The sequence below is a fragment of the Pavona decussata genome, unplaced genomic scaffold, assembly GCF_977016875.1.
Source record: "Pavona decussata unplaced genomic scaffold, jaPavDecu1.1 SCAFFOLD_53, whole genome shotgun sequence".
NCBI lineage: Eukaryota > Metazoa > Cnidaria > Anthozoa > Scleractinia > Agariciidae > Pavona > Pavona decussata.
In genome coordinates, this window is record NW_028145475.1 from 2,802,010 (window position 1) to 2,830,000 (window position 27,991).

At 38.3% G+C, this 27,991-nt stretch overlaps 2 protein-coding genes across 4 annotated transcripts in view; both read left to right on the forward strand.

Moving 5' to 3' along the window:
* Nucleotides 1–155: 155 nt before the first annotated feature.
* LOC146480483 (RNA polymerase II subunit A C-terminal domain phosphatase-like) lies at nt 156–9,624 on the forward strand. Its single transcript, XM_085109663.1, has 7 exons — nt 156–434; nt 1,981–2,073; nt 3,450–3,540; nt 3,864–3,989; nt 4,635–4,876; nt 5,642–6,300; nt 8,399–9,624. The coding sequence occupies exons 1-7, from the start codon at nt 199–201 to the stop codon at nt 9,475–9,477; spliced, it is 2,526 nt and encodes an 841-aa protein (XP_084965789.1). The 5' UTR covers nt 156–198; the 3' UTR covers nt 9,478–9,624.
* A 7,858-nt stretch (nt 9,625–17,482) lies between these two features.
* LOC146480484 (uncharacterized) overlaps nt 17,483–27,991 on the forward strand; it is a 17,730-nt gene continuing 7,221 nt past the window's right edge. For all 3 annotated transcript variants that reach the window (XM_085109666.1, XM_085109665.1, XM_085109667.1), the window contains exons 1-7: nt 17,483–17,904; nt 17,996–18,119; nt 18,245–18,291; nt 18,645–18,765; nt 22,776–22,871; nt 25,782–25,922; nt 26,852–26,998. In XM_085109666.1, the coding sequence (XP_084965792.1) occupies nt 17,579–17,904; nt 17,996–18,119; nt 18,245–18,291; nt 18,645–18,765; nt 22,776–22,871; nt 25,782–25,922; nt 26,852–26,998 (1,002 nt within the window). In that variant the 5' untranslated portion in view covers nt 17,483–17,578. The remainder of the gene's footprint in view (nt 17,905–17,995; nt 18,120–18,244; nt 18,292–18,644; nt 18,766–22,775; nt 22,872–25,781; nt 25,923–26,851; nt 26,999–27,991) is intronic.

A 27,991-nucleotide genomic window follows, 5' to 3' on the forward strand; every position in this document is an offset into this window, starting at 1 on the left:
ATAAAATAAATATAGTTACAAATATCTTATGAGGTTCGGTGAATATTTAGAGTGGTTTCAGATAAAAAAAAAAAAAAAAGTTTTTAAATTTCTTCGGTATCGCTTTCGCTTCCTTTACCCCATCCTAGAGAGTAATTTTTGCCCTCACCCCACCCTATCTGGTTAATTAATGCCCCACGCGCGAAAAGTGAAACCAAAATGGCGGACAGAAAGGCAAGGGAGGTTGTTATTTCGACGTCATGCTCTGCAAAGCTGTCACGTTGGCGGGTTAGTGCTGGATCAGAAGTTAGAGAAGGAAGTGTTCTCTGTTTCTACGAAGTTATTGGTAAAGTGGTTAGGTCTGGATCGTTTATAACTCAGCCGAAACTCAAATCTACTTTCACGGGTAAAGTCCGTGAGCTGCTTGTCACTGAAGGAGAAATTGTCTCTGCTGGGTAAGAGCAATATAGTGGAGTCTCATGCAAATAAGCGCTTGAGTGCAGTCTTCAATGATTCTTAATTCCAAATGAAATAATTCTGGTTTGGGCGATCGTGCAGCAACATCCTTAAGGTTGCTTGTAAACTAAATTTCTTCCGTTTTCGTTTCTTTATTGGTCAGTGTTTACGCTCATCTGACGTTACCCTGGTGTGGGCAGCCATTGCACTTCTTCAGATTTTTACCTAGTGAAACTGGTTATAGCAATTGGACTTTGGTGTGCAAAACTGCACGTAATCCTCTGGTTGGTGAAATTGAAAACGGACGAGTTCATGATGCGTAAAAAGTATTAAAGCTTGTAAATGTAGTCTAACGAAATGCTGGGATGCAAAAAGTTATACATTGCGGTGTGTCATTAGTAATTCAAGGTCCCTAGTGCTTTTTGAGTTGAGAAATTGTTGAGATCAAAAGCGATTGCTACGTTTATATTTACAAGTTGTTTTTCAACTCTCCCACGCAGGGAAGGTTTGCCTTTGATGTTCGCGGCCGGGTTAAGTTAAATTTTCTCAGAATTTGATTGGATATTCACCAACCAATCCGGAATTTTCGTGATTAAATTTTCATATTTTTTACAGATTTAGTCAAAGGGAAATTTAAAATACTGAAAAAGAAAAGATAAGATAAGAAAAATAGCCCTTAATTTACAAAATACTATGTGTTCTAAAATCCAAATGTCAAATACCTTTTCTTCTGTCAATGACTTAATTCAGCAATTTGTTAGTTATTCAAAAATGTGCACCAGAATGCACTCAGTAGCTATCACACAATGCTTTCCATGACACAAAGAAAACACCTTGAAATATTTACAGTTTGTAAGGATTAAAATACATGGAAAAGATTTTCAGTGGTCAAATTGTTGGATGAGTAATAACTGTATTAAGATGTATAAAACAGCATAATTGCTAGTGTTTCCACATGATATGATTCTTTCACTTTATCGCCACACTAAATGCAGTGATTAATTACTGATCCTAGTAGTATTTAGGAACCCCAGAAAACTTAACACTTAAGTCTTGCACTGCCACTCCCCCCAATGCAATCTTGATAATTTCAAGCATTGTTTCTGTGATAAACCATTTCAATCACTAAAAACACTGTCTTGCTGCGTTCGTTTTAAGTGTTAATGATAACAAGTACAATAAACTTTCTACAGGATATCTTGAGCTTGACTGTGAAGACTCAGCTTTTTTTCCTTGAGTTCTCAGGCTTATGACACCTGTGCAATACCTGTCAATCGATGCAACTCTGAAGTTCAAGACTTTAAATTATAGGTTGTGTTTTTGAAATGCAAAATGCCAATCATCGCTGCACAAGTCTAAAAAGCAAAGAGGTTTAGTTTAACAAGTCCAAAGGCCACATTTCTGCACTGTGATTGGTGGAGTTTGATTCACTTTGTCACTTTCTGTTTTTCATGATCTGTTCTAAGATGTGATAATTTTGATGGATGTTCAGAGTTCTCATGGTATTTAAATACACAGCCTATACACCCCTGCTCTAATTTTTAGGACACCAGTACTGCTGATTGATGAAGCAACAGAATGTGAACATAGGATGGTCATGAAGGACCTCTGCTGTGATTGTGGAGCTGATCTCAGGAAGTACGCATTTGCCTTAAATTATCTGCGATAATATTGTAAATAACAAAATAAAATATTACTCAGGCCTAGTTTACTTTAAATATTAGTCAACGTTAATTTCTAGTCCAGTGTAAATGAAATTTAATTCTTTGAAGTTGTGCAAAAATTAAGCAGGAATAAAATACATGGAAAGCATATGAAACCACGCAAAAATGGTTATAAAAATGGATTTGAAGGATAATTTGTCAAAATGGAAGTTTCTCTTGTCTGAAATGTTGCTTACGATTCAGTTTGAGAATGATGAAGGTTGATTCACAAGCATTTCCAATAAATATTATTGCCCTTCTTTTCTTCTTTGACTTCTACAATTCATCATCACCTTGAATGACAAAGAGTAGAGAACACTGGCACTAGGCTGCTTTCAACCACTTAACCACTGATTTTCAAAAGAGATCATTAACTTGACCCATGTAGTTTGATGCATCCATTCACCTAAACCAAACATGCTCTATTGATATCTTATGTTGTAGGTTGAAATGAATGCCAAGTTAAAATGATTTCAACATAGGTTGATATCTATTTTCCTCTGTTTCAGATGTAAATTACCCAACCTTAACAAAGGAAAATACAAATAAACCTAGGTTGAAATCATTTTAACAGGTGGATTCATTTTAACCTACAACATCTTTTACATACTGCCAACATGGATTAAACATTTTGGATGAATTTATTCACCAGAGGAAATTAATTTGATTTAGAAACCACTCAATTGTCAAAGTTAAAACTTAATTGCTAGCAGGTCCTCAAATAAATTGTGTCCAAATAAATTCAACAGTTGTGTGGTGCATAAGCAGTGCCTTAGCTTTTTGCTATTTTCATGAAGAACATTGTGCATTTATCATGCTTTGGCATGCTGTTGGAAACAAACAAGTGAAGTTTTGGATAAAAATAAGGTCACTCAAATGTAACCTGTTTGGATTATTTCAATATTGCATTTACAGATTTAACATCATGATAAGTTTTTGCATCATGGGAAACTCGGGAAAAAAATCCAAGCCCCAGATGGGATGTGAACCCACGACCCCCCGTGATCTAGTTGGATGCTCTAACCACTGAGCTACTGGGTCATGGTTTCAAATCCCTTCTGGAGCTCAGATTTTTTTCCGAGTTTCCCATGATGCAAAAACTTCTCATGATGTTATTTCTAAAAGACTTACTTTGGTGGTTGGATTTACAGATTTATTTCAATATTCACTGAGTTTTATGCAGGAAGTCTGTTTTAAAGTGAACCCAGGAATTGTTAATTAGCAATACCTGGCTTTCTCAGCCAAATGGTACTTAAAACAAGTTTGCCATGGACCACATTGTGAAATAGCAATCTAAACATCTTTTTGTAGGCTTCATGAAGAACAAGATGAACCATCCTCTCCAACAGTAGCATCTGTACCTCTCATACACAACATTCCTGAGCTAAAAGTCAGCCAGGAGGTATGTATTCATTATTTAACAATACTTGAGTTTGTGATCTGGTGCCTGACATGTTGGCAGTGGGCCCGACACAGTCCAGGCACGGTAGGGAGATCCTGTAAGTGGGAACCACCCATCAGCAACCAGTAAACAGCCATCTTTGCACATAAGTAATTCAGTGGAAACATACTCACCTAATTTGATACTTACCTAAACCCATAAACTGGTAATCAAGTGTTGTGTTTCCTCTTGGTGGTCTGATTAAATTATTGGATTTCACAGTAAACTGCAGCATACATTTATAACTAATGTCCTAACATGTAAACTCTCCATTAATTTTTCAGGAAGCTGAGGTCTTAGGCAAGAAAGATGAGGAAAGACTGCTTCAAACCCGCAAACTGTCACTTGTTGTGGATCTGGACCAGACTCTTATTCACACAACTATGGAGCTGATACCTGAAGACATGGAGGTACAAATAGTCACTCCTGTAAACTGGAATAAATTTTAGAGTGGATTCCCATTCTTTAAATCACTTGGGATGTCTCTCTATTATAAAACTTTAAGGGCATTCACTGCTGATCACAACTGGCCAACCTTGCCAGACATATTTTTCATAAACATAATGTGTAGTTAACACTTATCCTGCAAAATTGCATGAAATGTCACCTGATGTTGCTAATATCAGGGGATATTCTGCAAGATTGAGCTGGATAATTGTTTTACTATTCAACACATTGATAACAAAACAAAGTTTTATTGCAGAAAAGCTGGAGATGATCTATATTTTGCCATTTTGTCCCCGACACATGAGGTTATGTATATCACAGGATATCTGTTGACTATGGATGATGAATATTCAGTGCACCAAAAATAAATTATTTGGGCAGCGTTACAACGTGTTGAATAATAATCTTGAATATCTGTCTGGTACTACAACTCCTGGTAGGCAATTACATTCATGTGAGGGGTGGAGGGATGAAAAGCTGTGATTGAAGTGTTTTCTCAGAAACTTTTTTAATCCCCTCATTTTAATGGATCCGTTTAGTACAAAACATATAGCTTTTAGTGCTTTTAATAGTTACCTGTACATGTGCATTTGTGTTTTTGTCCACAGGATATCCATCACTTTCAACTGCCTGGGTACCCTGTGTGGTACCACACTAAGATCCGGCCTGGTGCTGTGGAATTCTTAAACCGTTTGTCCACACTGTACGAGCTGCACATTTTCACCATGGGTTCCAGAATGTATGCTCATACCATTGCTAGAATGTTAGATCCTGAAGGAAAACTGTTTGCATACAGGATTCGCTCACGAGATGAGTGCTTCAACGCATTTTCTAAATCCCATGATCTGAGGTTAGTGTTGCTATTTAGTTTAGTTCATTTTGTGTATTTTTTGGAAGGAGGCCAGGAAAAAGGCAAAAACAGAAGGAGAGGAAATTACAGTACTGGCCACAGGAATAGCGACACCTAGACGTGAGTGAAATGTGTCCCTGTCTACAGCAGATAACTGGATCCTCAAAGTGAAGAATGGTGAAATTATGGAATGGGTAGGGTTCAGGAAATCAGTAACTTGTTGGAAGAGAGGTTAAGGAGGGTGAAGCAGAAATGAATGAGGTGGCAGGAGAAGAAATGGCTGATGACCCACACTGTCAAGGAGGTGGTGTAGCCAACAGGTTCTGGCCAGGGCCAGGCTGCTGAATAACTGGCTGAGAGGAGTTGGGAGCAGCAGACTACTTATATCCCAGTGACCTCATTAGTGGACTGAAGGATCTTAGTCTAAGTCAAGGGTGCTTTCCATTAATTTTCTTAGAACTGGCAGGCCAGATCAGCCAGCCTGTAAATCAAATGCGTCATTTTGAAGGTATGGCGCTGCAAAATCTTGGAAAATAATCACTCCGAAAATAGTCCATACTATTTTGAAGAAATTTAAAGGACTGGGATAAAACTTATCCTTCAAATTGGTACATTCCGTTTACGAAACGACCGGTCTGGCTGGCCAGTTCTGACCAATGAAAAACGCTCAAAGACATCAAACTCTTCCTAATTCAAAGGACACTGTCAAACCAGTACATAAATCTCAACATGCTCAACTGATTTCATTAACTTATTTTTTTTCAGGTCACTCTTTCCTTGTGGCGATAATATGGTTTGCATAATCGATGATCGAGAAGATGTCTGGAATTTTGCCTCCAATCTAATTCATGTCAAGCCTTACCAGTTCTTTAAAGGGGTAGGAGACATCAATGCTCCACCAGGATCCTCCCCTCCAGAAGAAGAAGAAGAAAACACTTCCTCTGGAGAACCTGTTGATGTGGACGTACAAGAGGGGGATGTCAGAACTAAAGAACCCAATTCTGTCGAGAATGAAGGTGTTGAGGCAAAAGACGAGGATGCAGTGTTTGAAGAAATAAAAAGCACAGCGATATCTGAAGAGGAAAGAGGTATTGAAAATTCAAGTGAAAGTGTGGAAGCAAATGTGGAAAAACAAGAGCCTGTTGTTGATACAAGCACAGATGGAAATAACACAACAAAAGGCATTGATGAGACAGTTGAAATAAACAAGGATTCCTCTAAAGTGCTTGAGAATGGAGGCAATGATAGCACTGATGATGAAAGTAAAAGAGAAGAAGAATCTATTGAATCAAAGGCATTGGGTGAAAATAACCCAGAGGGTGAACAGAACAATAATGGAAAGACGGAAGGTGTTGAAGAACAAAACCTTTCAGGTAGCAACGATAAAGCGACATGTAAGGAAACCCAGCTGTGGTGTGAAGGAGGTGAGTGCCATGTTTACTACACTAGGTAACTTGCTATGGGTTTTTCTTCATTTGAGAGCCCTGGGAAAAATCTCAGTTTTTGTTGGTAAATATTAGAACTGTACTTGATATATCTTACTTTTCTTAGGGCTTGAGTTGTTTCCAATGGTGCAGCACAGCTATTGATGCAGTTGACCCCATGTTACAAGACTTGCTTTCTGTTTCCTTCTAGTCATTCATCAATGTTCAATATTGTTGCACAGATATGGACTGTTTTTAACAATTGAAGGGCTCTGGGCACAACCGACCTATGGTGCATTTGAGATTGCTTTTTGCTGTTTTGGGTCAAATTCATCGGAGTTGCTCCAATGTGTTATTAACTATTTTGCTCTTCGTTCATTGTGAAAACGGAAATCCTGCCCATAACCATAGCATTTAAATTGCAAACGAAGCGAGAAGCAGCGGATAAAACATTGAAGCAACGTTTCCTGAAGGAATTCAAGGCCAAACAACAAAAAGCAATCTGAAATGCTCCATAGCTTGGTTTTGCCCCGAGCCCTTCAGTTGATGGTCCGTACGTTTCAAAGACTGTTTACGGTCCGAATACATGCATCTACGTGCATCTTGTTATCACATCCAAGCCTGTTGCCTAAGAAAATTTTCAAGAAGCCCACAAGGCCAAAATCTGAGAAGTTACATGTAGGAGCCCAACGTGTGATGAGTTTGGTGCTGCTGCAACAAATTTAGGCACCCAAAGCATTTTTCTTGGGTGCCCCAGGTTACTGGGCTCCTGTTAGGCAACAGCCTTGGCATCAACGTTATGTGAGCGATAAACGGCAATGGTCCATACATTTCATACTCTGTGGAATGGCCATTACCTTACGCACGGCACAGTCAAATTACCAGAGAAGTGTTGGTACACCTGTTTTGTCTTGGTTAGGACTGGATAGCATGGCATAGCTTCATACTGTGGAGTTGATGTAGTGTATTCCTTGCTGTCTATAGCTTAAGCATGTGCACAGTCATATTACCAGAGGGGTGTTGGTACACCTGTTTTGCCCTGGTTAGGACTGGATAGCATGGCATAGCTTCATACTGTGGAGTTGATGTAGTGTATTCCTTGCTGTCTATAGCTTAAGCATGTGCACAGTCATATTACCAGAGGGGTGTTGGTACACCTGTTTTGCCCTGGTTAGGACTGGATAGCATGGCATAGCTTCATACTGTGGAGTTGATGTAGTGTATTCCTTGCTGTCTATAGCTTAAGCATGTGCACAGTCATATTACCAGAGGGGTGTTGGTACACCTGTTTTGCCCTGGTTAGGACTGGATAGCATGGCATAGCTTCATACTGCGGATTTGATGTAGTGTATTCCTTGCTGTCTATAGCTTAAGCATGTGCACAGTCATATTACCAGAGGAGTGTTGGTCATGTACAGCTGTTTTGTCCTGGTTAGGACTGGATAGCATGGCATGGTTTCGTACTGTGGAGTTGATGTAGTGTATTCCTTGCTGTCTATAGCTTACCCAGATTCATGAAGCCTCCCTGAGTGAAGACGAATCCTAACTTGCCTCTAAAAAAGGCTTTTTTGTTCATCTTATCCAAAGATGATCGGTTTCTTAAATCTGATCACAGGCTACCTGCCTACCCTCCCTTGGTGACTGCTACTACTTTCCATCCGCTGTTAATGGTGAGCTTACGCAACACGACGGCTGAGGGAAGAGGACGGTGAAATATTGTTGTGTCACCAACATGGCATCTTAGTACCTTCATATTTTTGGGCGATTTTTGACTAAAACTGGTGTTCTCTCATCTGTTACAACCTGAAAACCACCAGCGGTAGGAATGTTACAGTCTAGAGTCATGAAAACTTGGCCGTCACGTTGGTCACACAAGGACAATTTGCCATCCTACCACATCAGCCGTCCTGTTGCGTAAACTCGCTATTGATGCAGTGCTCCCTCCCCCCTTCACAAAATGCTGTCTTTCTCACTTTTCCTTCCTCTTCATCTGCCAGTCCTCTCCTCCCCTGATTACCGCCCCACCACCCCCCCTTCCTCTCCACTGAAAAAATGGGCTAATGTTGCTTTTTTTTTTTTTAATCTTACTATTTTGCAGTCGAAACAAAAATCAAGAAATCACAAAAACAAAGCTACGAATTTGGTGATGGTGATGACGACTACCTTCTCCACCTTGAGGATATCTTACATCGCGTGCATGAAGTGTTTTATAAAACTGTTGACAGTATTAAATCCCAGACTACCGAGGAACATCAAAACAATCCTAACATTACGAAATACTGTTCCCCTGGAACAACGATTCCAGATGCAAAGGTCATAGTGACTGAACTACGTGGAGATGTATTACGAGGTGCAAGTGTTGTGTTTACTGGAGTTATACCTACATCTGCTAAGCAAGAAGAAAGCTATCCCTGGCGTGTCGCATGTGCGTTGGGAGCGAAGGTTAGCAACGCTATTTTAACCCCGAAGGACACCGATAATCACAATGACGTAACCACCCACGTGATTGCAGGGAAACTGGGGACGGAGAAATCGTACCGGGCTGTGAAATCCCAAGGAATTAAACTTGTGAATCCCGGCTGGCTCTTCTGCTGCAATGAACGTTGGGAGTGGGTAGACGAACGGTTGTTTCCTGTGGAGGGGCTAGAGAGGTATAGGCAACAGATTCGCGACCAGGGTACCCCTCGCGGGACACCTCGAGACACTACTGTGGAATGTGCTGTGGACTTGGGTGCTGTTGGAACTGAGGGTGTGGTAACCAAAACTAGATCTGATTCCGCAAGCAGCGCTGATATTCTGATGTCCACTTTAAACCCCTTATTATCGTTTTCGCCGTCGGAAGTCGAAGCTATGGACAAAGAGGTCGAGGACCTCATGAACGCGAGCGATGAAGAAAGCGATTTGATTGGAAGCGTTTCGGAATCGAGTAGTTCGTCGAATTCCGATGACTCTGAATCGACGAGCAAACGAAAGAGGGAGGACGAAAAAGACGATAACGACGAATCGCTTAGCAAGAAAATTAAGATTGTTGATGAAAACGACGACGAAGGCGAGGAAGGCTCGTCACGAGATTCGAGCAATTCCGATTCCGATGATGACTACACTCGCCGTTCTACACCAAGTGATGATGACGACGATATGGCCGCCATGTTGGATGCAGAGTTGTCGCATTCCTGAGGGACGCTTTCGTTTTCTTTCCTACTTGGTCGTGATGCCAGCTCAATAGCCATTTCCAGGCTGTTGCATTTCGGAGCAGAAACATAATTAGTGTGCACTGGGGAACAATAGACCAGCAAGGATATTTGATCTGATCTTCTAAGTCCTTGTTTTCTACACTGTCCAGTCTGAAAGCTTGGGCGAGGCTAAGAAGATGATACGAATGAACAGAGTTGATAACTAAAGGTAAATTGGCCACTGTAAAGAGATTCGACTGCTGACGTTTCAATCGTTAGCCCTTCGTCAGAGCGAATCTGGTGAAGCTCGCTCTGACGAAGGGCTAACGATTGAAACGTCAACACTCGAATCTCTTTACGGTGGCCAATTTACCTTTAGTTATCAACTCTGTTATAAACCTAACATTCGTTTCTACTCCCCACCGACGCACCACCACATTTTTTTTAGAAACTAACCTATTAAGAAAATGATAGTCACCAAAGGAAAGTAATACACTTGGCTCAATTCATGGGCTGTCGCTTCCAAGAAAGCGTAGCATGACCCAGTATTGAATGTTCTCGACGAGAACAGTAATGGCGTCGGTGGGATGAGGACCTGTTTTTACGTCGCCCTCCGTGAGGGAAGAAAACTGAGAAATAGGTCCGGGAACTGTTTCTCGAAAGTCCCCGTCCGATAAGTTTTTTTTTTTTTTTTTTTTTTTCAAATCCGTTTTCTATCGATTGATGCTAATTTTGTGTATTTTTCTAATGTGTTTTTTTTAATTATGAAGCTTTCAAAATCTATATACATTGAACTGTCTGTGTTGAAAGCATTGTAGACGTATTTAAGTTTTTGGACACGTTAACTTTTCTGGACTTTCGAGAAACGGTCCCCAGTTCCCGGTTGCGTGAAACCAACGTAAAGTTGGTGGAAAATTTCCACAGCCTTGCTCTTTCTCTGCATAATGAAGGATTTCCTCGTCCGCAATCGCGGATTGCATGGCAGAGGCTGAGAGAGCACTTAAAAATCACGAATGCCGGTTGCAGAGAGCTACAATCTTGGACAATTTAAATGACAAGATTATGACTACCTCTTCCCCCATTTCAATGATGGAAAAATGGCGCGTTTTGCTTTGCGCGCGAATTCATCATTGATTTGTGGGGGAGGGGGGGCATAATTTCTTATTTTATTCCGTCTAAGAATGTAGCTCGGGCCTACTATAGCTCTCTTATCTTAACTTGCTTTATGCAGCCGAAACCTGGAGCAAATGAAGTAGAATACATCAAACTTCACAAGCAGAAAAGAAAACACTTGTATAGATGATTTTTTGACGATTATCAACTGCGGGTTACTCCTTGTTGTGTCAAAGCGTGACTTGCTCAGCGACATTTGTGACTTACTTGACAATGCGTACGTAGGATGCGACGATGAAAGAAACGATTCTTATAATATATCCAAAACCAGGTCATACACTGTGTATATTAAAGTGAAACTTGTGGATAAACGCAGTACAACATTTTGAAGAAAACACACTTATAAATAACTTTTGCATCTGCATATAACATTCTTTACACCATTGTGTTGGACATAACGTTTGCAGCTGGTCTGAAGATATGCATATTCACTTCCCATTAAAGTTGAAATTTTGTAAATAATGCTTTAATGATTGGTTTAGTATCATGATCGCTACTTTTTCATGCCTGAAAAAGTCCCACCTCTCTTAATTCTAAAACAGAATCGAAGGGATTATGTAGTTCAAAGCAGAGTGTAAACATTTTGGACCAAGTCCTCCTTTGTATTCATAACCGTAAAAGGCAAAAAGTGATCTTTCGATCAGAGTGAGTGGTTGATTAACTAAAAGTAACGTTTCCGTTTGACCTGATGACATCATGAATGGCTTGTTATGATCGAGGTATAAAATGATGTGGAATGTCAACTTTTTCAAGTAATTTATGGTAAATTATGCAACTTGCATGTTTGCTTGGAATCACTTACGAAACGGCACGGATTCAAACCAATTGTTCCCAGGGGCCAATTTAGTAAAACTTTTACACCTTAATTTACAAGTTGGACCCTTGGTTTTACATGGGAACACAAGAAAGAACACAATAATGAGTTCAATAATCCTCGTTAAAGACTTCTAAGAATGTTTGTTCGGATCATTTGCTGGATGAAAGGGTTTACCTTTTTTGTCAAAAATGGCACATAAAAGGGTAGAGTCCAGTAGACCTTGGAGCGAAGCCTCCCCGCCGAGGGGGTGTTTAGTGCTCTAAATAAACTCTGTTTAGCCGTAAATAATGACAAGCATCTAATTTCTCTTACCTCAAATGTTCGGCTTTTATACATGTACAAGCGAAATATAGAAAAGAACGTTTTTAAAGTTGCAACAGCCATATTACCACTAGCTTTGAATGAGTTCCCGTTTGGAAATAAGGCATTTCTTTCTTAGTTTTGATGATTACACTTCTTTTTATAAGAACGTCTAATTTTGGTCCTTGCATTATTCATGAGTTACGGACAAGGTATCGTGCCAGCTAACTCTCTCGGCATTTGGGTTAACTGGACTGTATAAACTAAAGTTTTCATATTGATTTTACCGGTATTCATGCCGCTCATTAAAAAACTAAAATTAATAATACTGAAAAAAAAAGAATACTAAAAATGGAAACTTTCTTAACTGACTCTCAACCTGTGGTATGTTTATGACGTTCTTAAAACTTTGGTCAATCTCAGTCTCAACGTAAGATTCTTATAAAACTAGTTCTTATTAAAAGGAAAAAAAAAAAAGGGGGGGTACCAGGCCAGTGGCCAGACCAAAATTTTACGGAGGCAGTAGCAAAGAAAACAATAGACCAAGGATAAAAACCTAGATAATAGTATGCCGAAAAAAATGCCCGTTTCCTTAAGCGTATATTTTTTTTACCCTATGACTCGAACACGGTTTATAGGAGTCGATAGACCCGATATTTGAATTAATTCAATTGCTTGCCATAGGTCTATATCCGAGCATAGTTGGAATTGACAGAAAACATAGAACATCCTCTAAACCGCAGAAGTCCATTTAGCTTTAAAACATGGAGAACTGATCCACAAACAAAACTGTGAGACGTGCGGCGAATGCCAAGTAGTTCAGCACGGGTGTATGTTACAACTCGAGTATTTATATGCAAATCCAAGATATTCGGTAGATTTTCATTTCGCCTCTTCAAATTGTTTTGAATTAAAGTCTCCGGACCAGGATTAATCGCAATGTCTCCAAAAATTGTGATGTTTAGAGGCGGGTCGTGACCAGGAATTAGCAGAGATGTACATCCGTGCTTTGTCCAAGATACCAAAACATCAAATAATATTACGTAGCAGCACAGAATCAGTTCTTCCATGTATTCTATCAAATAATAGCATGCGTAGGAGTCGTTTCCTTGAGAGCACGGAAAGCTGGCTGTGAAGTCGAAAAGGAGCAAAAAAATTGCTCCCCGGAAGCTTTCGTTCGTTTCTCACACTCTCTTAGAAAGGCTGCTACCCAGATTCATCAAATAACAGCGACGGCTGGCTACGGTCGAAATCTTTACTGGACTAGGAAATTTCAATCGAGGCACCTGCCTTGGTTGCCCCCATGCTGGTAACGGGCTTGAGGTGCGTTTCTCGGAATTCCTGAAAGTATTTCGGACCCGAAACACGATTTTAAGGGCACAATGTCTATTGTCAGAAATTGGACTTTAAACAATTTTGAAAAACGTTGAAAACTTTACAAGATGAAGAAACACATATATGGGGTTAGTTTATACGAAAAACTACCACCGACCGTTAAGAAAAGCGTTTGAAAAGAATTTCTCTGGGCCCGGACAGTTTTCGGGAGTTTTTAGAAACTAACTCCTGATTATTCAGTGATTATATGAGCAAACACTGCACTGACAGTACCCGCTCATTATTGTGTAGGGCCTCTACTCGTTGGATTGGGGAGAGAAATCCCTAATTTACGCCGAAGAGGCTCCCGGGTCAAGGACTCATGCCTGCGTGTAAGAACCATTAAAATGGTCGCCCTAATGTTGACTGTCTGTTTTTACTTGACAATTCAAGATGTTGACTAAATAACAATTGAAAGCTAGGCTCGATCCACTGGCCAATTTTGTAAACTGGCCTTTATTCTAGAAGGAAAATTATTGGGTCCAAAAACATAACCAAGTGCTGGACACTACAGTAAACTGCGTTTAACGAAATTGTTAAACGATTGCACATGGGCATGAACCACCTAATTCATTCCCCAGCTTTAAAGATGGTATCTTCAGTCGCTCATAGCCACCTTTCTTTCAGAGGTAAAAACTGAGTAAAAAAGATTCAAAACCTCCTATTCTTGTTTAAATAGCCGTGGGGCTCCTTAGACAGGCAGTGTATTATGTAATCCCCTTCACCTAAACAAGGTGGGCTCTAGACGATTATACATGTACTTGGTATTCATTTCAGTGCCGTGCCGAACGTAATACACTTCAGTGGTCTTGCTTTAATACGCTTTGTGATTGGTTAGCAAACGGCTCGCGCCACTTTCTCATCCAATGGGAAGCCAAACCAAAACCAATCGTGCCTTACTCGCACGCCTTTCTGCGCTTGACGCGCGGGTTCATTGTGCAAAATTCTAGCTTTTTACGCGGGATGCCCTGAAGGGGCATGCCGTGTCTAAAAACGGGTCGAATTTTTTTTTCTTCCTCGTACCCACAAACCTGTACATTAATTTCTTCATTTAACCCCCGTCCCCTCCCCTCTCCTACTCGGGATGTATTGTTCTGATTGTCTTCAACAGAAGCAGGCCAATCAAAATCCATTCTTGTCGCTTATATTGCTAGGGAGGGGACCCACTCACCCTTACTTGTGTGACGTCAACACATCATTTGATTTCTTCATTAAAACTGCATTAAATTGTGGCGCCATATTGTTTATAACATGTTCTGGACCCAAGTGTGCCGTTTTCAAACGGAAATTTCACCATTTTGCCGGAAGCGGCAAATCGAAAGAATAACCTCTAAGAAGCACTCGACATTTAAAACGGTGGAAATTGGTGAGTTCCTGGCGAAGGAATCGTGCTTTGTTTGACAGTCTTAGACCACGACGCGAGACTGAAAAGAGGTCATTGAGAAGCTTACGTTATCGTAATGGAATTTCACAAATTTCCGTTGAAAGTCTGAGTCGCGTAACACAAGGGAAACAACGTAACGCGATCGTCGTGACTCAAACTATTCCATTAGCAAGGATAGTTTTATCAATCGGCGAAGCATACAGTTGGAATAAATGAATCAGCCCCAGCATCACGCGTAATGCCAGTATAGCAGGCATCTTGTTGACCTGGCTGTCGGAATTTTTTTATCACACAGTTCTAGTTACGCGGGATGCCCTAAGGGGCATACCGTGTCTAAAACTCTCCCCTCTCCTACTCGGGATGTATTGTTCTGATTGTCTTCAACAAAAGTAGGCCAATCAAAATCCTTTTTGTTGCTTATATCGCAAGGGAGGGGACCTACTCACCCCTACCTGTGTGACGTCAAAGCATCATTTGATTTATTTATCAAAACCGGATTAAATTTGTGGCGCCATATTGTTAGCATGTTGTGGACTCAAGTGTGCCGTTTTAAAACGGAAATTTCAACAGTTTGAAGCGGTGAATCGAAAGAATAACTTCTAAGAAGCACTCGACATTTAAAACGGTGGAAATTAGCGAGTTTCTAGGGAAGGAATCGCGCTTTGTTTGACAGTCTTAGAGGCACGATGGCAGACTGAAAAGAGGTCATTGAGAAGCTTACGTTCTCGTAATGGAACTTCTGCAATTTCCGGTAAGGCCCTAAGTAGCATAACACAAGGGAAACAACAGTAACGCGATTTTCGTGACTCAAACTATTCCATTAGCAAGGATAGTTTTATCAATCTGCGAAGCATACAGTTGGAATAAATGAATCAGTCACAGCATCACGCGTAAATGCCAGTATAGGCATCTTGTTTTGTGAAAAAAAAAGGTTTGTTTTGTCTGCGACGAAAACAGGTCGCAAAACGCCGGTTTGATCAGTTATTGGACTCTGGACCTTCATCACGAGCTCAAAGTGGCGTGAGTTCGAATGTTCTGCTTTTCATGAGCAAGGACCAATCATGATCATACCACGTGCACTGAAACACGGAAAAGAAAAAACCCACAATGACGTCACAAAAAACTATTCAGTGTAAAATAAAAGACAGCTCAGTAAAATCACATTAGCGCATCGGTTTAACCGGAAAAAGTAGTCGCGTGATCACTTGTTGGTAGATTTCAGTCAAAGGGCCAGTTTCTCGACAGTTATAACTTGCCGGGCATAATAGGAAGAAGTAGAAGAAGAAAACTTTTTATTTATTTATTTTTTTTGTTTTTGTTTCGTAGGCATATTTAATAATTTTTGCACAAGCGCACATTGGATGTGAGACGATTTTATTTCGCAAGAAAAACCAGAAGACCATTGAATGCCTTCTATTTCTTATGGCTGATATCCGGCTCATGGTTGCTGAGTCAATCCAGTCCCCTAGCAGGGGGAGGGGCAGGGGGGGGGGGGGGGGGGGGCTTCTTCCCCCCAGAAACTTTGGAAGTTGAAAAACAATGTGTCAAAAAATATATAATTAAGACAAATTAATGTGCGTCAATCAGTCTTGACTTCTGGCGCTGTAAGTGCCTTTTCACAACCTTTAATAACATGATCTGTTCACTACCTGTCAGTTTCCTTCGCTAACAGTTTTTTATATAAAATAGCAATCAAAAAAGGCACTCCTAACTTGTGAATCAGAAATAAGAACCAAAATGGATCAAAAGCTACCACTCTCAAGCCACAAAAGCTGTTGATATCCGCTCATTGATAGCAATATAAATGTTCTTACTTTATGATAATTTATTGTTCGCGCGTTGTCGAAAGCTACACAAATATGTCCTGTCAAGAGCCACAGAAAAAAAAATTCTCCTGCAGTCGGATTCTTACTGCCCGATTTCAAATTTACAGAGAAGAAAAATTTTTACTGATTGTTGAACGTAAAATTAGGAAATTTCACGTGGTAGTTTTTTTCAACCAATTTGCCCCCCCCCCCTCCCTCCCCAACCCCAGCCTGCAATCAAAACTCTGAATTGTATTATACGATGATGCAGTTTTGATAAGACAGGATATTACACACAGTGATACATGTAGAAAGTAAGTTTTGTGAAAGTGACGTTTTGTTTGAGGAAGCGTGAACTAGAAAGCCGGGAGCTTATGAGGTCCTGGTCAGTCCGCAAGCTCGTTTAGTGCAGTGAAAAGAGGCAAAATTTACAGTATGACCTAAGTGGGAAAATATTCATAGTAGTCGCAAGAAATGTTAGAGAATAGGTACAGACGTAAACTAAATACGACTAAATACAATACAAAACAGTTACATTGCTTACACAATATAAGAATCACGGTCCGTATATAGTGTTCGTACATTCAGTGCCTGGCAAATTATTTGAACTCTCTATTCGAGAAAAAGGCTGAAAAGGCCTCGGCTGGTTTACATTTTTCTCGGTACTTCAGCATTATTCAAATTAACAAAAAAAAAAAAAACTAAATAAATAAATGCACAAATAAAATAAAATAAATTAACATAAAATACGAATAACATAACCTGATTTATATTGCAAACTTTACGTTTCTTTAAGATATCTCCGAAGAAAAATTAATTCGATTATTATTTAAGTAAAATACTGAATAAAGGTTTCCTGTTTTGACCGCTTTGTTACAATTTTTTTCATTCTTCTCATCTTTTCCCCATGACTTTCAGCCTTCTTCCATGCTCCTTGTCACGCCTTGAGTGAACGTTTATTTTTTACAATGTATATATTGGCTTCTGGTATTTGTCGAGTATTTTGAGGTTAATGACGGGATTGTATTGATAACGGAACGGAAGCTAAGGGCATGCTAAGGTAGTTCGCTAAGACAACGCGGGCGCAGAATTCTAAAACAGGTTCGCGATTGGTCAAGATAATGACATGCGCATAAATTATAACCAGTTTCTGCCTCCTTGACTACTTACTGGTGGGAGGGAGCAAAGACGGCTGAACTGAAATACTGTATCAAAGAGTAGGAAGACTAAAACGACGTTTATAGAACAATCAATGTTTTGCCCTTTGATGATGGATCCTAGAATTGGCTGGATTCAACCAGAACAGGAGGGTCCAGCCCACAAAACATGGAGCAACGTGTTGGAGGATGTCAATGCACCATCAACGATCGCGAATTTGGAAAATCTTCGTGATGGAAGGCCGGACTATATCCCTTTAAACCGTAAAAATACTTTTAACGACACAGTGGAGAGCACTACACGGAATAACATGATAAATGCAGACAAGAATCACGTTAGCAAGAGGAAAAGATTTGAAAATCGAACCCCTTCGTCCCCTTGGTGGTCCAAGGACAAGAACTATCCAGACGGAGTTGTGGGGTAAGAGCGAAATATTAACTAATTTCTCGTCTTATGGAGAGGTGACATCCCTCAGATTTTAAAGCTAATCGCTTATTGTTTCGTTTTTAAGGCTTCACGAGGAAATGCTGGACTTTTACAACTTTATGAAACCTCGTTCAGCTGAACATGCAATGCGACAAGAAGTGATATCGAGAGTTCAAGAAGTCATTAAGCGACTCTGGCCAACAGCTGAAGTACGTGAGACAAAATTCAGTTAATTTCCTCTCATTTTTGTACCAACAATTCAAAAGAAGTTTATAAGAATAGCCTAACGAGTTCAGGAAGTAACGAGTTTTGTTTTATTATGATATTTCCTTAGGTTGAAGTTTACGGGAGCTTCAGGACGGGGCTTTATTTACCAACCAGGTGAGCGAGTTGCGGTCCACTCGCAAGACATTTTTATGACAAAAGGCGTTTGATTATGTTTGTTCCTTGAACGTTTTGTACCTCGTTTTAATTTTCTCAACGATGGTTTAATACCTTGAGTATGATGATGTTTCTATGTCATTAAATTGCAGTGAAATATGGTAGAAAAGCGTTTAACACAAAGAGAGAACATGTTCTTTTCACTTCATTGAATCGTTTTGTAGTGAGCACAACAACATGAACAAGGGTGTAAACATAGTGCAACCTGAAACCGTTCGGAATTTTTCTAACAGTCTGTCACAGTATCCAACAATTTGTGACTCTTTTGTTCTTTTAAAATCCACTGCTTTTAGCGACATAGACATCGTGGTGTTTGGGAACTGGGAGAGACTTCCCCTGTGGACGCTCGAACAAGCGTTCACAGCAAATAAAATCGCGGAGGTTTCTTCAATCAAGGTGTTGGATAAGGCATCGGTAAGTTGTCACCTTCATATATTTTATCTTTGTCTTTGTTTATGTCCATGTAGACTGTGAATAATGCGAATATTCGAGATGATAAGCTCGCATAAATGTTTATGAGTTTTTAATTGATCAGCATGGGCTCCTCTGAAAGGTATTCACTGAAAGCTCGTTTATTTGCCTCTCTTTTCAGCGTATATATTTTCGGAGGGACTGCCCTAAATGCCGACAAAAAGCGTGACACTGGCCAAGGCTTACGAAATTTAGGGACCAGAGGAAGTGACAACTCCCAAATAATCATAAAATTGTTAACATTGCACGCGAAAATACTTGTCGCATAGTAATTTAATTCACGACAGAGTTGCTTCTCCTCAAAATGTGTATGCTAATTTATTGCGGGTTCGTCCCTCAGCGAAATTTGAATAACTTATGTTTGTTTTGTCTGACTCCTTTGCCCTTTGGCGCTTTATTCGGAAGTTGTTATATTTTTGTCTGTGTTATAAATCTCTTCATAACTATACAATAGATTGTTTTGTGTGCCTCCTTTTGTCCTCAACTTATTTTTTTCTTGTAGAAGAAAGGTGTACTTTTTTTCCAGTGAACTTCATTTTTTTTTAGAAAAGGGAACAATTTTAATTATTGCATGGGTAAACACTCAGATCATGTCTTCAGTGGAATGACACAGCAGCATTTCTCATACCTTGGGTAAAAGGTGGATTGTTCGAATATTGTTTTGATTCTTAATAAAATATCCCCATGAAATTTGCCACAATATAATAATGTTGCCTTACCCATCCCTAAGGCATATGGCCAGCCACCTATTTCAACTTGATTTCCATAGACAAGTGCTTTTGCCACACATTGTACTCTGCAAACAAGAAGATAGTAATTGGCCTGTCGTCTAAATTGTTTTGACAGAATCTCTCCAATCAGTAATTTTGAAGTTATCAGTTATTTTGTGACAAGGTGAAGATGAGAAACAGCTAGCAGATACAAATGAAATGTCTGGCATTAAGAGGCTGTAGGGTAAAGCTTGAAAAATTGTGTGATGTACCGGTATATGGTATTTTTTATAGCAAATAAATGTCTGCTAGTAAGCATGCCCCAAGTATTAGTTAGAGTGTGGAGACCTTGTCTGAATTTGAAAACTAGTCATGTTGCAGTTTCAGAATGTTAAGGTACCTTCACATCATGGCAAAAAATATCATAAAATCACGTGAAGATTGGGTAACGTGTGATTGGTTAAAAGTGAACAGCTCTCGTTTGACAGTCATTCACATGTCAAATATAAGTTTTTCAACAGAGAAAAGTTTTGCAAAATTGTTGGCAAGAATAGAAACAAGTTATATTTGTCGCCAACAGTTTGCCAACCTGCTTGCCAACAGTTATTACAAGGTTCACACATGCCAACTTGGGTTTGTCAACTCTTGTTGCCGGGTAAAGGTGCCTTAAGACAGTTTATCCCTGGTGGAATAAACCTTTTCATGTTTTCTGATGCCATCTTGGTTGGGGAGCAAATAAGGCTGTAATAAATTGCGGTAAATGCGTTGGATTTTGACTGTGAACCTCCATAACAGCCATAACTCTTCTCTAAATTTTGGTTTTAACGACAAATATGTCTTTTGAAGGCATTTGTCTTAAAATTGTATTTGTCAAAATAGGAAAGATTTTTTTGTTTAACGGCATTGAATGAAATTTTAAAACTTTGCGCAAACCCTTCGGATCAAAACATCAAAATTACAACATCTGGAATCATAAGCGACATGATCACCAAGGTTTTTAAAAATGATGGCAATGAAGCTACATTTGAATATCCAGAGGTTCTGAAGGGGGTCCAAACAAAAAAACCTTCTGTTGGAGAGATGTGGATCTTTTATGGAACACACAGTAATTATAACCTGTAGAGGTTGTGTGCTGTAACATGTAAATCCATGCAGTACTGAATTAACATTTTTGTGCTCTGAATGTGGTCACTTTTATGTGTAGTCATTAGACTGAAAGTCCTCAAGACAGAGGTTTCAAATCTTGAAGCATTTTAACAATAAATATTGAATGGTTTTATGCAAAACTATCGTAAATGATGACTTTGGCCATTTTTTTAAATGTCATCCAAATGAGCTGAATTTTTGCATGTGGCCTTTGATTTAATAGAAAAACGTTGCCCTGTATTTTTTTTGCAAATTTCTGCTTCATATTGAAGAAAAACTTTGAGTAAAAATTTATTTTGTTTGTTCCAACAAAAACTAATGGGCTTAAATTGGAAGAAAAAGTCAAATGCCAACAGAACAAAAGTATCCATGAAGAGTACCTCAGTTTGGCATGCTTACTTACAAGTCTTGGTGCAGTGGAACCTCCATTAAGGGGACAACCTCAGGATAAAGAGAAGTGTTGCTTTATTCAGGTGTCCCTGAAATGAGCTTGGGCCAATTTTGTTAATAAATAACAAAAAGTCTGTGTTTTCACTAGGGTTTCAGCTACTATAAAATGTATGATATTTTTTAATTCCAGCAGTAGACTTGGACTCTTTAAATTGCCTGTTCACTAAGCACTGGTAGATTACGTTAACAGGCCACCATTGTGCGCAATGAACGAGTTATAGCGATGCCTGACTGTTGAGTTGGTTGGTTGGTTGGTTAGTTGGTCGGTTCTGTGGGCATTTATTTATTGCATTTATGTTGGGCATGAAATGTCATGCGATACTTTGTTGAACAGATTTCCCTTTGTGAGATCGGCTTAAAAAACAAAAATCTACCTGGAAGTTAAAAAAAGTATGCCCTACATTAATTTTGTAATTTTAATTCCCAAAAAAACTTCACTTGCCCATCGGGCAAGTGATGGTCAGAATCCACTAGCCCAATCGCAAAATCCAGTAGCCCCAGACTATTGGACACGAATTTGCATGACATAGCTGCACATGGTGTGCTTCTTGAATAAAAAAACACGTGATTTTTTTTAATCGGCGCATCAGAATGATCTTAGTCAATCTGTAGAGAATAATTTGACAATCATTTTTATAGTACAAGAATGGTTATTTTTCGTTACATAATCGGGCAAAGATATAATTTCTTTTAGCTTTCAAGGAAGTTTCTGTAGCCGTCTAAATTTCAATCACTGATGTGTCATCTGCATTCACGAGTTGGCTCACAGGAGCCTTTGATTATTTTTTTATTTTCAGCATTTTCTGATGCTGATAACCCATTATTAAACCATGACCAGAGTTTCAAAAAAAATCTCTGTTGTTCAAGGAAATGTTAGAAAAATGGAAACATTACAAACTTGCAAAACACATAATATTTTGCTCAGGACTTGATATATTAATATGACGTTACATAGTCAATTGTGTGCATAGTAAGGATACATGCAAAGAGCACAAATGTTTATCACATGATAAGCTGTGATGTCTATCATGTGATGAACATCCATGTCGTAAGAATACAGAGGAGTCTGTATCTAAATACATTCAATTGTACTTTCCATTGTTAATGTTTGACCTATCCTTATCATGCTTATATGTAATTTATTGATGTGGTATCAGTTGACTGTGATTGTGACGTTTGTTGCTTGCCTTTTTTTCCACCTCTGGATATTGTGCATCCATCTTTTCTTATACATACTGTCTACAAAGTAAAATTGTTAATTTTGACTTGTATCTGAAAGTCAATTTTAAGAGCTGTCCCACATGCTGTTTTAAGCCTGTGGTAGACCCTCTTCTGTGATTATCTTGAATCATTGTGTGCAAAACGACTACTGCAATAAACTATTGTTGACAACAATTTTGTCATTTCCAAGGTCCATTATGGTGTCTATAGTGACAATATCCTTATTTAAATCAGATAACTACACCGAAGTTCTACAATACCCTTTGAAATGGATTTCAATGCTAGGAAAATAGACAACTATCAGAAAAACACCTTTAACCATTGAAGTGAAAGTCAAGGCCTGCTGGTAGTCAACTTCTTAGAAAATCACCAAATAAAGAATTTTAAACAATAAAAAAAACTTAAAAGTGAACTGTTTTTTCCCAGGTTCCAATAATCAAGCTGACAGACCAGAAGACAAATGTCAAAGTAGACATTAGCTTTAATGTTCCAGCTGGATTACAAGCTGCAGAATTTGTCAAGGTAGCAATATTCTTTTGAATTGTTTTGACTGCTGTGTAAAGAAATAATGACATTGTCACCTGAAATAAAACCCCAGCTTATGACTAATAGAAAAAAAAATTTCACTTTTCAACTTATTTTATACAAATTTAGTATTTACAAATTTAGAAACAGATTTCCTCAGAAGCTTAAAGGTTACCGTATAACTTTAGAGGTTTCTTGCGTCTAAGTAATGTAGCGGTTTAAACTGTAGATACCTAAACCTATATATCAAATTAAAGCTTAAAGAGCTGGCCTGTAAACTAAACCAAGAATTTTGAAATAAAATGAATTGTCAAATTTTTCACCACCTTCAAGTGCGAGCGTCCGAATCACCTTTTGAAAGCTTCAAGTCAAAGCAAATTTTGTTTTTCGCTAATTTAATTTGCTCCCCAGTTTCCAGACCCAAAGCGCTTAAACAACGTGTCTGCATTTTGCCATATTCAGTTGAAGTAAACCGTTACAGAACATTTTCAAAATAGGATTTTAAAAATGTGGAGTGATCGTACAAAAATTGCTCTTGGAGAAAAAATATTTCGAAAGAAAAAATTCGTAGACATAGTTTTGTTGTTTATATGTTAAACTAACTACTGTCCAAATTTGAGAGTAAACGAACAAATTTCCTTTAAGGTTTAGCTCTTTAAAGTGTCCCTTTCAAGCGAAAAAATGATTCGAGAAAACAGTGCTAAAAATTCGACAATTCATTGTATTTAAAAATTCTTGGTACAGTTTGATAGCCAGCTCTATAAGCTTTAATTTGATATGGGGGTTTAGGTATCTACAGTTTAAACAGGACGCGGTACATCGCTTGGACGCGAGACACCTCTAAAGGTATACGGTTACCTTAAAATAAATATTCTTTTCATATTACTCAAAAATTGATCTTTTTCTGTGAATTTTTCTTCTTTCTCCTTTTTGTTTTTACTTTTAAATTTTCTGTAATTGGTTTTACCCATGTGTTTATTTTCAAAAGATTCCTTTGAATGATGCATTAATAATGATAATAATAATCAACTTTATTTAGATGGGGTAGCATATAAAAGTAAAATACTGAGGAACCAAAAGCCCTAAATGACGGATACCAAATTTAGTAAATAAATATACAAAAATATACAAAATAAGAAATAATGGAAGTAAAAAAGATACAGTAGCACCAGGCATAAGTTATGAGATTATATTTAATGTTCTAAACTTGTCCTTAAATCAGGCAACATCTTCTTGCCATCATCTATCCTCTTGCCATCATGGTGTTTTTCCATTGCAAATAATGCAACATTGCTTGCTTTTGTCGTGAACCATCTTTTTTTCATCTGACCATTTCCTCAGGGCCTCCAAATCAGACTAGCTTATTACTGAAAAAGGCATGACTGTCAGCTTTACTTTAGCCGTAATGTTAAAGCCTTATTCTTTCAGAAATAAACAAGTTCACCTCTATTTCTTAATCACAAGATATTTTATTTGGATCAGCAAAATGCAGGATGAGGACCCTGAAATACAATATTTTTAACTTTCCTAACCTCCTTTTCGTGATTGGATGCTGTGCCATGCCTCTCATTAAAATAAAATTAGACACTCTTAGTTATGCCTCCTTAAGCCATGTAATTTTTTCTCCACGCTCCCCCCCCCCCCCCCCACCCCCTTTCCAGGAACTGCAATGCATTCTTTTTTTGCCCTTTTCTTGTTTTTGTTTGTAACTTTTTAAAGTGCTACTGGGATGAAAATTGAAAATTTTTTTTTAAACGAGATTTTTGGGCTTCAAGGTAATCTTTAGACCTACAATTGCAAGAAAAAATATAATTCAGACCAACCTGACAAAAGTATACCCTTAAAAGGGTGCCCGAAAGTATGTAAAATGCGTCCGCCATTACTCAAACAACAACTACTTGAGCCGACAAATTTTGCGCAGCGGCTTCCCTCTCGTGACGTCATCTTATCATCTTGGCGGCATCGAAAAGCGAGATAGAGCGGTCAAAGTGCTCAAGTTCTTTACCTACTTCTACCGAATATGGGTCTGATTTCAGTTCTAACGCAAATGGTAGTTTTGAAGACAATGGGCCAGGGGATGATTCTCAGTGATGCTTTGTTACTAAAATTCAAATTGTACAGTCCAATATAAGCTAACCATTAAAAGAGAATAATGATTATTTCTATGAAATGACCACAGATGTGAATTTCAGATAAAACAGTTCATACCTGACAGCAACTTCAGAAGTTACAAAGTATTTGGAGTTTGAATAATAAGATTAAAACATTCTTGGCTCCTACTAAAGTTGCTACTGTTATTCCAGTGAACGTTTCTCTATAAAAGTTAATACAAACCGACTTTGTTTTCTGCAGTAATAGAGCTAAATTCCTTCAATTATAGTTTGAGTCATTATAGTAAACATCTGTTAGGCTGGTGTGAAAAATACCAACTTGAAATAAACTGCGCAGTATGTGCAAATATTGTGCATTCTGAACATTAAAAACTACCAGTATGTAGTATCTTTCAATACATCTACAGAAAAATTTAATATTTTTCAAAATGTGCAAATTGCCATTGATGGTAGTTTTGTTTTGCCTAAAGCCTGATTAAGAATGGATTTTTTTCACCTGTAGTCATTCTGCTTCTACAACTGCAGCAAGCTTTAAACAACCGACATGCCTGGATTCTTTGTCAAATGAATCGTGAAAATTAAACCTACAACTTTTAAAGTCATGACTAGAGTCTCATGTCACAAAGTTGTGATTTTTGTCACTCTGGATTGGCCCCACAAACTGTAAAGGGTATTTTCCATTTCATTTAGTTGTGACAATAATCTTAATTTAACTATTTTTAGTCATACAAGTAAACGCCACCAATGACTTTGATACTACTTATTGCAGAAATTAACTTCTGTTTTATATTTTCAGGACCAGATAGAAATTTTCCCCTGCCTTCCACCCCTAGTGTTAGTTCTGAAGCAGTTTCTTGTTCAGCGTGATCTTAATGAGGTGTTCACAGGTGGAATCAGTTCATACTGCCTTATCCTGATGGCCATCAGCTTTCTGCAGGTGTGTGTTTCCCAAGATCCAAAGCTACAGCTGTTAAAACAATGCTTTTCCCATAAATAACCAATACATTGCAACATATGTTGTAGAAGGAGATGAGAAAAAGAAAATCATTATTTATCATCTAGGGAATGATGTCTTGACTTACCTAGCTACAAACTGGTTGTCATGAGTTAGGTTGTAGTCTGAAAGGCATCTTTGTGTTCTACACATTCTCGCTTTCACAAGAAATTTGGGGAAAATGCATCCAAGCATTTCCAATGACAAATAGTTGTACAAGGAAAGTTGCCAGGTAAAGTTTTTACTCAATTGGCTGCTAAGCCTCAAACCTGCAGATTTTCCAATCTTCCTATTGCCATGCTAAACACAGCAATGCATATGCCTCCACAACATGGCTTCTGGACACCCTGTTTTTAAGGTCTGGCCATAAAACTCAACCAGAGGGAAACTGTCCTACGGTTACTTGCCAATGGCAAATTAAACAACTTAAACAGTGAATCTTGCTACATAACGCCAAATCTTAGAACTAAGGAGCATTCTATTTTCACTACTCACATTTCGTTTTAGAAATAACAGAATTTGCAGAACATCAGCGACCAAAAGAATGCAATTTTATCCATTCTTAGTAGACTTTATTCCTTTCATTCTGCTACCAGGAGAAGAATGAATGGAAAACTTTATATAATAGTAATAATTCTGTTCATCCCTGTTCTGGAATAGCCCCAAAAAAACAAGCTCTAGATGATGAAGATGATGATGATGATAATAAGAAGAAGAAGAGGAAGAAGAATTATTTTTCTAAACTCATAATCAGTTGTCATCATCATTACAACTCTTGAGTAATAAAGTATGGAATTCCCCCTGTGCTTGATAATAACAAGTGGGATTTGTCTCACTGAATATTTTGATGTTTGTTTTTTGCCTTTCTGTAGCATCATCCCCGAAAAGAGGGTAGGACATGTAAAAACAATCTTGGAGTCCTTTTGATTGAGTTCTTTGAACTCTATGGTCGCCATTTTAACTACAGTAATGTTGGCATTCGAGTGAAAGATGGTGGAACATACTTCAACAAGCAAGAGGTAAATGGATATGTTGTGGTTCAATTTTCCATTCTTGTTTTTTTTTGGGGGGGGGGGAATTTTCAAACCAGTTTAATTTTTATTTCCCTTTGTCTCAGATTATAGTAATGAATACTGCACAGAGGAAAATAAAAAAATTAAACTGGTTTGAAAAAAATTAAACCAAAAAAAAAATAAAATAAAATAAACCACAATAGATATATACATGTAGAACACGTAAATACCTTTAGTGTATTTTCTAGTTAATTATCTTGGATCAGGTTTAATTCTACCTCCTTGCTACCTGATAGTGGTTTTTGGAACAGTTTTGAAGATCACAAATTTATCATGGAAACTTATTTGGCAATCCTTGTTCCATAAAAACCAGCAGATAACTCACATGTTTTTTTTAATACTGAATGACACCTGAAAGCAGTTCTTTGAATTTTCATATGAGAGAGTCCAGTTCAGTTCCTTCCCTTACAGCCTGGAAGTAGTCATGGCTACTAAGGCTTTCTCTATGAAAGAAGACCAAAACATGTCATTTGTCATTTCAGAGGAGTACACTTTTAACTGCCATTTCTTTGGAATTTTTTGCCCTTTTTTTTTTGTCAATAAAGTCAATTATATTGTTAATTAAAACTACGAAGAAGCAGCCACTTTGCCTTGATAATGATGGTAGTACATGTATCATCGAAACACATGATAGCATTAGTTATTAATTTTTTTACCGTAGTTTTCCAGTAAAACTCTAATCATACAAAGTCAATTTTGCTAGTATTTTACAAAACAAACAGAAGCAGGTTTTGAGTCGTGCAGAAAAGCTTAGTAAACAAGACCTGCAATAATTATTGGAGAATAGTACTGGACTGGACTGGACTCTTTTGGGTGGGGATTTACTGAACTGCCTAGGGTTGACTGTCTACCAACCTCTGGAGTTAATGTTTATCCCTACATTGCCTTGTTCAAGGTATTTTAATATACACAACTCACATCATTTCTTTTGGCTGTGCA

Excerpts from the sequence above, each read along its gene's own strand:
- LOC146480483 (XM_085109663.1), top strand. The coding sequence starts at position 199 with ATGGCGGACAGAAAGGCAAGGGAGGTTGTTATTTCGACGTCATGCTCT. Across the intron at positions 2,074-3,449 it reads TGTGGAGCTGATCTCAGGAA|GCTTCATGAAGAACAAGATG; the intron begins GTACGCATTTGC and ends ATCTTTTTGTAG. Across the intron at positions 6,301-8,398 it reads CCAGCTGTGGTGTGAAGGAG|TCGAAACAAAAATCAAGAAA; the intron begins GTGAGTGCCATG and ends ACTATTTTGCAG.